The sequence below is a fragment of the Chanodichthys erythropterus genome, chromosome 18 (genome assembly GCF_024489055.1).
Source record: "Chanodichthys erythropterus isolate Z2021 chromosome 18, ASM2448905v1, whole genome shotgun sequence".
Taxonomy (NCBI): Eukaryota; Metazoa; Chordata; class Actinopteri; order Cypriniformes; family Xenocyprididae; genus Chanodichthys; species Chanodichthys erythropterus.
The window spans coordinates 33,605,482-33,619,252 of record NC_090238.1 but is presented as its reverse complement, the minus strand read 5'-3'; the positions used below and the strand labels follow the sequence as shown (position 1 = coordinate 33,619,252).

At 36.0% G+C, this 13,771-nt stretch overlaps 2 protein-coding genes across 3 annotated transcripts in view; both read left to right on the top strand.

Moving 5' to 3' along the window:
- The first annotated feature begins 187 nt into the window (after positions 1-187).
- Positions 188-5,021, top strand: rsad2 (radical S-adenosyl methionine domain containing 2). The gene is made up of 6 exons (XM_067367346.1): positions 188-797; positions 1,204-1,365; positions 2,275-2,504; positions 2,592-2,741; positions 3,014-3,046; positions 4,151-5,021. Exons 1-6 carry the CDS (start codon positions 458-460, stop codon positions 4,313-4,315), a joined length of 1,080 nt encoding a protein of 359 aa, XP_067223447.1. The 5' UTR covers positions 188-457; the 3' UTR covers positions 4,316-5,021.
- A 2,490-nt stretch (positions 5,022-7,511) lies between these two features.
- The window catches only part of rnf144aa (ring finger protein 144aa), a 44,743-nt gene continuing 38,483 nt past the window's right edge, over positions 7,512-13,771 (top strand). Inside the window, exon 1 of one of the 2 annotated variants that reach the window (XM_067368239.1) lies at positions 7,512-7,637. Coding sequence is in view for 1 of the 2 variants with exons in the window: in XM_067368238.1 (XP_067224339.1) it covers positions 8,285-8,295 (11 nt within the window). In the remaining variant the exon portion in view is untranslated. Of the gene's footprint in view, positions 7,638-8,160; positions 8,296-13,771 lie in introns of those variants that run through there. The other variant, XM_067368238.1, reaches the window with a different exon arrangement.

Genomic DNA, 13,771 nt, shown 5'->3' with positions numbered 1-13,771 from the left:
CGTTTTTAAACAATAGTTGAGTTAAATATAACTACCCAACAGGTTGGGTCAAACATTTAACCCAACCACTAAGTTAAAACAACCCAATTGCTGGGTTTGTCCATTTTCAACCCAATTTGGGTTGTTTTTAACCCTTTTGGAGTGTACAGGTATGCTGACTAAGACCAGAAGCTGGTTTTAAGCAGGTTTATTCAGCTATCATTAAAAAAAAATAAAAATCTGAATTGCCCTGTGGTTGTAGGCTATAGATTACATTTAGGCATGCTGTAAATTCAGGTGACTACAAGCAAAATGAAACTCCGCCACGCCTATTTGTTTGACTCAGCTGATAGTATTTATCTTTCGTTTTTCAGTCCCCCAAGCAAGAACAGAAACTTATCCGAACAGCTTGTGACTGCGTCCTATAAAAAGGGAGGTGTGAGCTGTCAGAGTATCAGTGTCTATACACACATTCACCATGGTGGCATCAAACCAAGTTGGTCTTGCAAGAATGTTGATGCAGTTGTGTTTCAAGAACGTCCACAGCTTCGTTTCAGCCCTGTTGAGATGGATTTTGATGAGGGTATCAGGCGTACTGGTGCAACCAGCACCTCTTGGACGGATGAGTCGTCCGAAGACTCGCACCAAAGAGCAGAAGGAGGGACCCAGCGCGCAGCTGACCACTCCAAGCAGTGTAAACTACCATTTTACCCGGCAGTGCAATTACAAATGTGGATTTTGCTTCCACACTGCGAAGACCTCGTTCGTCTTGCCTATTGAAGAGGCAAAGCGAGGCTTACGACTTCTGAAAGACGCAGGTAATTTAATTTCTAAAGACACCATGAAATTAGAACTTTTTTTTTGTTTTTTTGTTTTTTTGGATATTGCAGAATTCACTTTCACTGATTTATCTGTGCAAATATATATATATTTTTTTTATAAATATGTGCCCTTAATCTTCCCCTCCCTGTTGCAATGACATCTCTTCTCTGATGACGTGATTACTGGCACGAGGGCGGGGCAACCTGTCACTCGATCACATGAGATTGTGACATGCATATATTAACAATTTAATGCAGCCTAATTATTACTATAATTTAATTTTTTTGTCATTATATTTTAATATAAATATAACTTATTTTTTCCTATTTCAACTTTAATGTTGACTATAGACTTATTTTTTTATTCTTAAACTCTATTAACATTAACAATTGTATGTTTTAGGAATGGAAAAAGTCAACTTTTCGGGTGGAGAGCCCTTTATTCACGAGAGAGGCAATTTTCTGGGAGAGTTGGTGCGGTACTGCAAACAGGAGCTGCAGCTGCCGAGCGTCAGCATCGTTAGTAATGGCAGTCTTATCAAAGAATCCTGGTTTCAGAAATACGGTGAGAATCATTCCTGACCAGCAGAGGGCAGCAAAGATCATGTTAAAGCGCTTATAGAGTGAACGTTGCACATTTATATATTATTATAATAATAAAGGATATAACGATTTCAGTGTTGATTACACACAACTCTGCAAAATATATAGGCATATTTTGGGCTATTAAGCTCCACTTGGATATTAAGAATATTACAATTAAGTAGCTTATTAATATACACATATTTATAATGTGATTTTTGTGTGCACTAGCAACAAAATCCACCACAGCACTTTTCACCTGTTTGTCACTATGCACTGCTTTTTTTGCCTTTTCTTTTGTCTGCTCCATGAGGTCATTGTGTGTAACGAGATAGGATCGAATTTAAAGTAATTTGATCTAACGAGTAATCTTTCTTTGTAATTGATGCACATTAGAATCCCTGACACAGTCACATGGGGGGAAAAAATGTGAAAGCATAGTTGTGAAATATGCCTAACCTAATATTATAGTTTTAAGATGTACAAGATAAGTAAAAGGTTTTTATTCAGTAAGGATAAACTGAATTGATCAAAAGTGACAATATAGACATTTTTAATGTTACAAAAGATTCTATTTCAAATAAATGTTGTTCTTTTGAACCATCAAAGTTTCAAAGAATCCTGAAAAACACACAACTGTTTTCAACACTGATAATAATAAGAAAATAATAAGATAATAATTTGAATGGTATGTTTACTTAAAACAGAATAATACATTTCTTATAAAATACTTAGTTAAGAGGTTATGAAATGCTAAAAGTGATTAAATAGGCGGAATATTTGTGACTGAATATTTAAATGGTACTTAAAAATATCAAACGTATTTATTATGGTGACAAAATATAAAGTATATCACTGTAGTCAGCTCCTAAATTGCATCTGTGTTTTATAGGTGACTACTTGGACATTCTGGCAGTATCTTGTGACAGTTTTAACGAAGACACCAATAAAGTCATAGGTCGAGGTCAGGGCAAGAAGAGCCATTTGGACAATCTACATAAAATTCACAACTGGTGCCGAGACTACAGGGTGGCTTTCAAGATCAACTCGGTTATCAACACCTACAATGTGGATGAAGATATGACCGAGCAGATCACTGCTCTGAACCCAGTGCGCTGGAAGGTACATTTGCTTCTTTTACTACAAACTCCCATTTCTCTGTCATCATAACCAGGCTGCTGAAAATATGTATTGCAATGTACACAACAGGTCTTCCAGTGTCTGATAATTGAAGGTGAAAATGCAGGGGAGAACTGCCTCCGTGAGGCAGAGAAATTTGTCATTAGTGATCAGCAGTTCCAAGACTTCCTGGACCGCCACCAGAGCGTCGAGTGTCTGGTTCCAGAGTCTAATCAAAAGGTAATTTTGAGGCACACAGCGCATACTTTGGCTCAATTCAGATCAGTGTTTCAAAATAGCTTACAATTTGGTAGATAAAGTGGCTTCAATTTATGGGTAATACAGCAATAAACGTTCAGTTTCAATTCATTACCGAAGCCTTTAAGATGTTTAAGTAGGCACTACGAGTTTTGAATTTAAATAAACATAGCCCTGTTCAGAGATGGATGCCAGAACTTGAATATAAAGCATACTGTTAACTTAATGTGAATTGTTAATTTCCCTTTTTACAGATGAGAGACTCTTACCTGATTCTTGATGAATATGTAAGTGGTGTCATATTTTCTCCTCAGCATCTATTAAAGGATTAGTTCAGAATGAAAATTTTCTGATAATTTACTCACCTCCATGTCATCCAAGATGTTTATGTCTTTCTCTCTTCAGTTAAAAAGAAATTAAGGTTTTTGAGGAAAACATTCCAGGATTTTTCTCCATATAGTGACTTCAACAGTTACCAACGGGTTGAAGGTCCAAATGTCAGTTTCAGTGTAGCTTCAAAGAGCTCTACATGATCCCAGACGAGGAATACGGGTCTTATCTAGTGAAACGATTGGTCATTTTCTAAAAAAAAAAAAAAAATGTATATACATTTTAACCACAAATGCTCATTTTGCACTAGTTCTGTGATGCGCCACGCATTACGTAATCACTTTGGTAAAGGGCGTTTGACTTTAGTTAGACACTGGATCGGTACTTCCGCCTACGTCACACTCTTTCCAATGTGATTACATAATGCATGGTGCATTGCAGAGCTAGTGCAAGGCAAGCATTTGCGGTTAAAAAATATATAAATTTTCATTTTTTTTAGAAAATGACCAATCGTTTAACTAGATAAGACCCTTATTCCTCGTCTGGGATCATGTAGAGCTCTTTGAAGCTCCACTATTTGGACCTTCAACCCGTTGGTAACTGTTGAAGTCCACTATATGGAGAAAAATCCTGCAATGTTTTCCTCAAAAACCTTAATTTCTTTTCAACTGAAGAAAGAAGGACATGAACATCTTGGATGACATGGGGATGAGTAAAACATTTTATTCCTATAAGTTTTCTTCTCATTACTGCGCAAAGATTTTTTTTTTTTTAATATATATTTGATTATGTTGTCATAAAGGATCTTTGTATATTAGATACACTATTATTACAGTGTTAATGATCCCTTGAAATTACATTATGTCATCAGATCAGTAGCGAGGGGATTATGGATAGGAATATAATAAGGCCTGCAGTAATTTGCCTCATTCCAGGCTTCAAATTGCTTCTCCCCCTGGATAATCTCTGATCTCTATTAATAATCATGCTGTCTACGCTACATCATCAGAAAGAGCAATCATCATAAATAGATTTTTAATCCTCCATATCTGATGCCGCAGATGCGCTTCTTGGATTGCCGAGAGGGGAGGAAAGATCCGTCGAAGTCCATTCTGGATGTCGGTGTGGAAGAGGCTATCAAGTTCAGTGGTTTTGATGAGAAGATGTTCCTCAAGAGAGGGGGGAAATATGTGTGGAGCAAGGAGGATATGAAACTGGAGTGGTGACCTTTCTCAACATTGCTGTTTTTACTCTGTTTACATTGAAATTTTATTTAATTTATACATTTTTAACTATAAATAATTGTAAAATATAGTTACAGCTCCATATATAAGCTGGTTGGATACATTGTGTCAATATTTTTTTAAAGAGATTCTGCACTGAAATACTTATATTATAGATTTATTGATATGGGCCTCATTTTTATGTTATGCATGCTTGAGTATTTGCATTACCCAAAGTATGTTTTTAACTCCCACTGTGCTGTGGTTTTCTTTACTTTGACTTTCTTAGTAGAAGTGACTGTTTTTATGTAAACCTATAGGAAAATTGTTGATGAATTATCATCTCATGGTTTAATTATGTGCACTTTGAAAGCATGAAGACACTTTGAATTAGAACAATTAAGACTTAATGCACCTTAGATGCTTTATTTGTCATAACTGGCAATTTACTTGAGGCACAGTTTGAGGCTCCTCAGATCACAACATTAGAATCTAATTTGTAATTCTAATTCTTGCAAGAACTAAAAAGACTGTCAGCGATTCCTCCTGTTATTCCTCCATTAAATTGGAAAAGCTTTGAGGTACTTGTAATATATAGTAAAGTTCACTGAGGCACCCTGAAAAGAAAATATACAGAAAATCTATTTTCATTTTACAGTGAAGTTGTAACTTTATTTTTTTATTTTATTTTATTTTGTAAATAAACATTTTTGACAACATCTCGTTACTTGTTACATCTGTTCTCAAACCTATAATTGTTAAAACTACTCAAAGAGTCATCTTTTAAAATTAAATTTTGGCCTTCCTAATATAAAAAGCACCTTGTGGTGAAAATGAAGTTGTTAATGTTGTTTATATGTCTATGTGGTGTTTTAATATTATAATATTAATAATTTTAAAACAAATCATGTGCAAATTCATGTCAACACCATTGCTGAGTATTTTCTTCTCAAAATTCAGTGCTTTGAAATCGCTGGTGTCTGTGACGTCACAAACTACCTTGTAACCAATCACGTCAATGTGGGGGCGGGCTTTAGCATATCATTAACAGCAAACTGAACTAGCAGGGGGGTCTCTAGAGAAGCAGGTTATATTTTTCTGTTGAGATGAAAAATCGTGTCTATTTAGCAATATGGTAATGAATGATGTTACGATGAACTATTTCCCTTCCTCCACTGACGTTCTTGTTCAAAGCATTTGTGATCTGACTGACACGGGAATATGGTTTGTGTAACATTAGCAACACATTACTAGCTGCAACATAGTCAAGCATAAGGCTAATCATATTAATTACCGTTGTGTCCAATGATGTCGTAGAGAGCGATGCCATTGTGCAGCGTTTACCTCAGTAAGTTGAGCAAGTTTATCTCTGAGCGAGTGGAGGCGGGGCTAATTTGCATATTCGTTGATACATACTAAATGAGGCAAGGCTGTATAGTTACATTCAAGCATAAAGAATTTTGTTTTCACTGGAAAAAACGTTTAAATATGTCATTTTGATGATCAAATATGAGTTTTAAGGGATAAAATTATTGACTACAGGGGGACTTCAGAAGATGTTACTGATTTTGATAACTTCCCTGTTGACAAAAACAACATATACTGGTGGTTAGGTATGTTGTGAAGCATGGAAGCTGGTTTGAGCTGGTTTATGCTGGCTTGAGCTGGTTTAAGATGGTCCTATAGGACCTTATAAGCAACTATCTCCAGCTTAGGACCAGCACTTGACCAGCTTAAAGGGTTAGTTCACCCAAAAAATGAAAATTCAGTCAGTAATTACTAACCCTCATGTCGTTTCACACCCGTAAGACCTTCGTTCATCTTCGGAACACAAATTAAGATATTTTTTTAGAAAATCCAATGGCTCAGTGAGGCCTGCATTGACAGCAAGACAATTAACACTTTCAGATGCCCAGAAAGCTACTAAAGACATTTAAAACAGTTCATGTGACTACAGTGGTTCAACCGTAATGTTATGCAGCGACAAGAATACTTTTTGAGCGCCAAAATAAATAACGACTTTATTCAACAATATCTAGTGATGGGCGATGTCAAAACAATGCTTCATGAAGCTTTGAAGCTTTACAAATCTTTTGTTTCGAATCAGTGGTTCAGAGCGTGTATCAAACTGCCAAAGTCACGCCCCCCAGTGGTGAACCATTGAAATTTCGAAAAACGTATGATGTAACAAAGCAGCGTTTACTGTAATCAGTGACTTTTAAAGTTTGATACACGCTATGAACCACTGATTCGACACAAAAGATTCGTTAAGCAGTGTTTTGAAATCGCCCAACATTAAATATTGTAGAATAATCTTGTTGGGGCTTTTTTTGTCTTTTGGCACACAAAAAGTATTCTTGTCGCTTCATAACATTAAGGTTGAACCACTTTAGTCACATCAACTGTTTTAAATATTCTTTAATTTGTCTAATATAATTTGTCTTTAGTAGCTTTCTGGGCATTTGAAAGTGTTAATTATCTTGCTGTCAATGCAGGCCTCACTGAGCCATCGGATTTTATCAAAAATATCTTAATTTGTGTTCCGAAGATGAACGAGGGTCTCACGGGTGTGGAACAGCATGAGGATGAGTAATAAATGACCCTTTAAACCAGCTCATGACCAGCTAAGGACCAGCATAAACCAGCTCAAACTATGCTTAAAAACATACCTAACCAGCATGCTGTTTTTTTCAACAGGGTCGAATGTACGCTGTACATTTTCATGTCCCCATCATATATTATACATATATATATTTCTACTTTGGTTTGAACTGATGTTGCTAAAATGAATTAATGTGTAATATTTCACCCTGTTCATCTTTCACAATACCAACTAATAAAACTTAATTCACACACAAAAAAACAGGTCCTTGATGAGTATTGGCAATGGATCTGATATATTTTGTTGCAGTACCTGGTTTGTCTTTAAAATATTTAAAAATAAAGCAAAATCACTGATTTTATTATCCCTCTGGGGTCTGAGGATTTTTGGGGCCCTGGAGAAGTATAGAAAAGTAAATAAAATTTACAAACATGGTTAATGAAATCAGAATAAACTTTGAGTTGACACCTCATGTAATGTTACAGCTTCCCAAAACTGCTCTTGATCATTTGAAATTTGAAATAATAGTTTGTGTATTGCTCCCAACAGAGGGCGCTAGTGCTGCTCCTTGGCTTCAGAGACACATACATATATAGAGACGCACAGACTCGCTTTCTGTACAGAACAGCACTAGGAAATACTCAGACTAATGGCGTCTTCACAACGCGTCGGACGTATCAGCTGATTCTTATATCTGCCTGCAAAACTACATGAAGACATAAGGTAAAACGCTCGTGCAATTACAGATGGCTACGAGGAATGCGTCTGTCTCAAACTAAAATGTTTGCTTATCCACAGTATTCGACACTACATTGACTTTCATTAATGCAATAGGATTTGTGCAGCGTTCATTATTTTAAAGCCAGATGTCAGCAGTCAGTATACCATACAATTTCGGTTTACTTTTTTTGGAAATGCTTTATGATCTACATTTGGTTATAAAGGCGAAACTCCACTTTCTTCCTGGATGTGCAGCTCTCATATAGATATGTTTACCCGAGTGATGTCTAAGATGGCTGTTTACTATAGGTTACTGTCACATTAAGATGTTCTAGCTCTCAAAACCTAGTGTGCTGCTTACCTAGACAGCATTTTTGGGCATCGTGATGTCCAAAAATGCTGCTGTAATGCTTTAGGAAAGCTGCCTAGGTAGGCAGGGCAGCACACTCTGTTTTGGGATCATGGGACCCTTGGCCCGTCCAGTCAGATGATGCAAATATTCATATGAAATGACCCATTGTGGTGTTTGAGGAGTTGATGTGCTCCAGTTCAGGTGCTGGTGCTCTGCAGGGGTCTAGAGGATCAGGATTGTGTTGCATAGTTCGACAGTGGATTGTTAAGTTTTGACAAAAACCCTGGATGAACACTCCATGAAAAGACAGTAAGTAGCTTTGAGTTATAGGGATTTTCGATGCTTTTTTGGGGGGATTGTGTAGTATAAAGGAATAATGTGGTCCTCTCTGGGTTGTCAAAACTGCATGTGTGATCCAAGGTACCATGATCTTTTTAGCGCATCTGCTGTGTAAGTTGTGGTTTGAAAGTTGGTTGTAATATTGCAATAAGGCAGGAGACAACCATGGGATTATTTTTTAAAAAACAAACCAATGATTAATCATACTCAATTTTTGTCAACAAAAAATGGCATTGTTGAGGTTATATGAAGAATTAATGCTATTTTCCCGATATCCAAAGTGTAATTTTCTCTGCCCCACCATATGTTCCTGATATCAGAGTTATTTTGGTTTGAATCCTCTTCATTTAATTTGTTAAAAAAGAGTTTAGTTAGATTAAGTATTATCTTAATAGTTCCAGTGAAATCAATATAATTTAGAAATATAAATTTAATGATGATCTGATTATTTGGAAATTCTTTGCTCAAATGTTGGTCTAGACATTTTATATTTTCTGAAATTTCATAGTGTCATTCTAACTTAACTTGTTGTGACTAAACGTTCGGTTCGCATTTCTACAACCTGGAAGCAATTTTCATTGGATTCTGAGAATAACAAGTTTTTAATTTTAAGTTTCAGTAAAATATGGCCTGTGGTTTACATTTACTTTTTGTCCTACAACATAAATTACATTTTGAAGCTGCTATTTTATGCCTTTCAAGTGGAGTTGTAAATTTTGTAATTACAAGTTCCGAGTTCATAAATGACTTGTGAAGTCATATTTAAAAGTGGGGAAAAAGCATTTTTTAAAAAAGCAATTGACGTTGTAAGGGTGTGTCAATGTGAAATATTGTGGTAATGCTGTTCTTTGATATAGATAATATAATATACTTATAATCTAAATACAGCAAGTCTGTAGAAATGTGTCAAGTACCACTCTGAAACACTGGTTGAGGATCAAAACACAGCTTTTATTGGGGCAATCCAGATTCATAATCCATAAAACAGGCAATAGGTCAAAGCACAGGACAGATAAAGAAGAACAGGGAAGAAAAACATAGACAAAACCACGAAACCAGGCAGAAGAGCAAAAACCATGACATGAGAAACCAGAGAGCAAGCGCTCAGAAATGCAGTGTGACACTTACAAGACTTCGCAAAGAAAGAGTGAAAACTTATATAGACATAGTGAGTCCAGGCAATGGGTTATGGGAATTGAAGTTCATGATGAGATAGCCCGGGAGGAGTGCCTTTTGATGGAGATTATGGGCACTCCAGCTGGCTGATGTGACAAAATGAATGATTTTGCACATTATTGTAAAATTACAGTACAAGTATTTAATTTATTTTAAAGGTGCGACATTCAGAGCTTACAACAAGTGTAAAGTTAATCACTCAACTTTCAGACTTTGCTTTAATGAAAACTAAATATTGTTTTGTATTGTATAGTTTTCTTTTGTTGTTTAGGCTACTTTTTATGTGCCAAGATATGCATAAATTCTAAAAATCTGGATAAAAAGTATGAGCTCAATTGAGGCAGTTATTTTTTTTTAATCCGATAAGAAGACATGCACAAAAACTAAAATAAATACCTTGAAGCACAACAAAAACCTCATGTGACTTTGCCTCAACAGTGGATGTGATAGGATTAGGGACCAGTTTTATTGCACAGCATCTCAAATGTTGTTTTAGTTATTCTGAAATGCCCGAGTCAAAGACTGTCATCAAAATGATGTGATTTAATGACCTCCCAGAACAGTCTCACATGATTGCGTTCCCAAACACCAGGCATCCAAACGCAAGATAATATGACAGAATTTATTGTTTTTTGTCTGCATGCTATGAGAGGCAAGTAATTTATGATGATGTAGGAAAAAAATGGCTTCCCTGATGGCAGCAACTTCCATATTTATTGTGTTCTCTTGAACACGAGATGGAAAGGCTGCTTTATTCGCAAGTGTTTTATGCAATGCTCCAATTTTGCGCACAAGTTAAATTCGCAACTTTTAATGGAAACATACGTAGTCCAAATCCAAAACATTCTGTGTTGGCCTACAAGTAGACTGCTTAATGAACTAAATGAAATTGCAGATAAATAAACTGCAAATATCAGTATCAGGAACATGAGAATCTTTTACTGAGAGAATTCAGTTGATGGCAAAATACACCATACTTATTTTTCTTTTTTGTGTGGTCAAGGTAGATTGTGTTGTTAGGAAAGAGGGCTTATCAAAATAGTTCCAGTCAGTATCCTGGAAAACACTTTTTACTCCCATTGGTCCTCTCAAGTAACTTGCAGCTGCAAAGGTTTGACAACACCACGTGTTGCAAACTGCCAGTGTTTACATTTGGTAGTGCATTCCCTCTGGTATTTACTCAGCACCCTGCATTCATTACTATACTGGTTCAAAGTTATCATTTAGATGGGTTACTATGTATTTATCTTTGACAAATATAGAGTTTTGAGAAATGTGTCCTGTGTGGATGGCAATTCCACATCTATGTTTTCCACATCATGGAAGTCATAAGGCCCTTTGACTCATCGGTTGAATGTTTTGGCCAAGAATGTTTGTTGTTATTATAATCATCTTTAAACGTATGTAGTAGGATCATACATCTTAGAGAAGGGCTTATAAATGGGATAACGGCAGTCTGTTTTCATTATGGGAGAGTCTTTATCTGATTAGTGTTATCTAGGGTTGGATTTGACTTTGTGCTTGACAGTGTATTAACATCAAACTCTTTGTCCTCCATCTAACATCAAGCCCCCTTCTGCTTTTTAGCCTTGACTGAAGAACAATCATATGCACTTATAATTTAAATACACAATTTAAATTTTCACCAGAAAAACATAGAACAGAGATTAGATAAGTGTGTTGCTCAGAACAGTCAGAAAGACACTCCCAAATGAGGCCACTTATCTTTCCACACCATAAATAGACATGCTGTAGTATTCGTTCTGTAGAAAGTTGAGATTCTGACTTTTTTCTTTATTTATTATAGGCTTTATTTCCGCTTTTCAAAGCAGCTCACAGATGCTTCAGTTCAGCCAAAGGTTGTGGTGACCCAGCAGCAACAGTGGCAAGAACAACAGTCATCTCAAGAATATGATAATAAACATGCAAACGTTAAGACAGATTTGCTAAAAAGGGCAAATTGGAGTGAGGCCGCAATCCCATAAAAGCACAGATGGGAGTGGAAAGTTCTGAGGTTTATCTACTGACAGTGTGTGAATTGAAAATGGGCGCAGCCAGATCTTTTCCATAATGACAAGTGCAATCTACCAAGAGCAGTGTAAATTAGCAGCCTATGAAGCCAAGCTAAGTGCAAAATGGATTAAAACATGCTTTTCTTTGGGGCATTGAATAATGGTGCAAATATCAGTAAACTGTCCAACACAAACCTTAGTAAATCACTTTGTATGATTTAGGGTGTTTTCACACTTGGTCCTTTCAAACTTGGACTCAAGTGTGAAAAAAACCCTCTCCTCCCTCTCAGGTAAACTAAGGTAAGCTGCAAAAATAACCGTGTCCACGACTTCATCGCTTATCTTTCGCTGCGTGTCTTTAGTAAATTTTGGACTGGTACAACCTGTTAGTATATCTGGCCCTTAGGGTTTTGCTTATAAAATATTAGCTAGTTATTCTAGTTTAAAGTGTGATTCTACATTCTTATCCTTTTCAATGAGACAAAAGGAGAGAGATTGTGTATGCATGGCACTAATTGGATGCTGATTACTTTAGAGCTGCACAATAATGGTTAAAGTCCCCCTGTAGTCAATAATTTTATCCCTTTAAAACTCATCTTTGATCATCAAAATGACATATTTAAACATTTTGTCCTGTAAAAAAAATCTTCATGCTTTAAAATAGCTTGATTGTAACTCTACACCCTTGCTTCATTTAGTATACGGGGATCTATGAATATGCTAATTAGCTACGCCTTCACCCACTCACACCAGCTCAGAGATTCACTCGGTCAACTTACTGAAGTAAACGCTGCACAATGGTATTGCTTTTTACAACATCCGACACATCCAGTAATTAATATGTTTAGCTTTTTGCTCGACTACGCTATCAAACGGCTAATAATGTGTTGCTAATGTTACACAAACCATGTTCCCGTTTGCCATCTCAGAGTCAAACAGCTGCCTTATGAAAATCAGTATCCTTAGAAACGCTTTGAACAACTCAGAACGTCAGTGGAGAAAGGCATGTCGTTCATCATAACATCATAATAATCATCATACATCCGCTATATTGCTAAATCTACCTGATTTTTCATATCAACAGAAAAATATACTGGGATAACCTGGCTTCTCTTGAAACTCCCCTGCTTCAGAGTGGTCATAGTTAATGATATGCTAAGGCCCGCCCACATGTTGACGTGATTGGTTACAAGGTAGTTTGTGACTTCACAAACGCCAGCGATTTCAAATCGCGTTTTAGATCACTGCAGTTTTAATGAGAAAATTCTCAGCAATGGTGTTGACTTATGAATTTGCACATGGTTTGTCTTAAAGCATATTAAAAACACCACATAGACATATAAACAACAAACTTGATTTTCACTAGATTTTCACAATTTATCACATTGGAAGATCACCATTACAATTATTTTGCTCTAAAATTATAATCATGATAAATAATAAAATTTTTTCTGATTTGAGAAATTTCTTTTTACATTTCATAAGAATTTTAGCATTTTCATGTATTCACAAATCAAGAGAATGTCAACTTATATTCAGAGTTGTTTTAAAAAAAAAAAAAAAAAAAGCATGCTTGCTGATGTTCTGTTGCAGGTCAATGTCTCCTTCCCCTGAACTTTTTTTTTCTCTGTCGCAGACAGGTCCAGATATTTAGCATGCTAAATATTTCACAGGCATCAGCGTTTCTCTCAGATCACGTGTTTGATGATACACCCTACGCGACTGTCAATCACTTGAATGAGCACTGATTTGCCTCAGACTTCAGGCGTTTGTTGCCTCAGACTTTCAGCATGTGAAATCGGGGCTAAAATCATACAGTGTGCACCTGGCATAAAAGACGTCACCAACTGTGTTTACGTGAATACTCAAGAGAATGGGCATTTTAATTGTTTGTGTATTTGACAATTCAAGTGCAGTTATCTGTGAAAGAGAACTGAATTCAGGATCATATGCTGTCTGAGTGTAAACACCTCATTGAGTTTGTTTTCCATGACTTATTGTTCTTAATAGCTCTTACATCCCGTTCTTTATTTTCTCATCTTTCTTTATCTCGGCATGTTCTTTCTAAAGTGTTAATAAATGTAGTTCTGTGCTATATGGATATTTTTACATACAATGATATAAACAATACTTTACGATATAAAATACTTAGTTTATCATACCGACCAATAGTGTACTCTGATTTATGTGTTGGTATCATTTGTTCCTAGAACAATAAGATGTAACACTTTAATAACAAAGAACGCTGAATAGCTTGA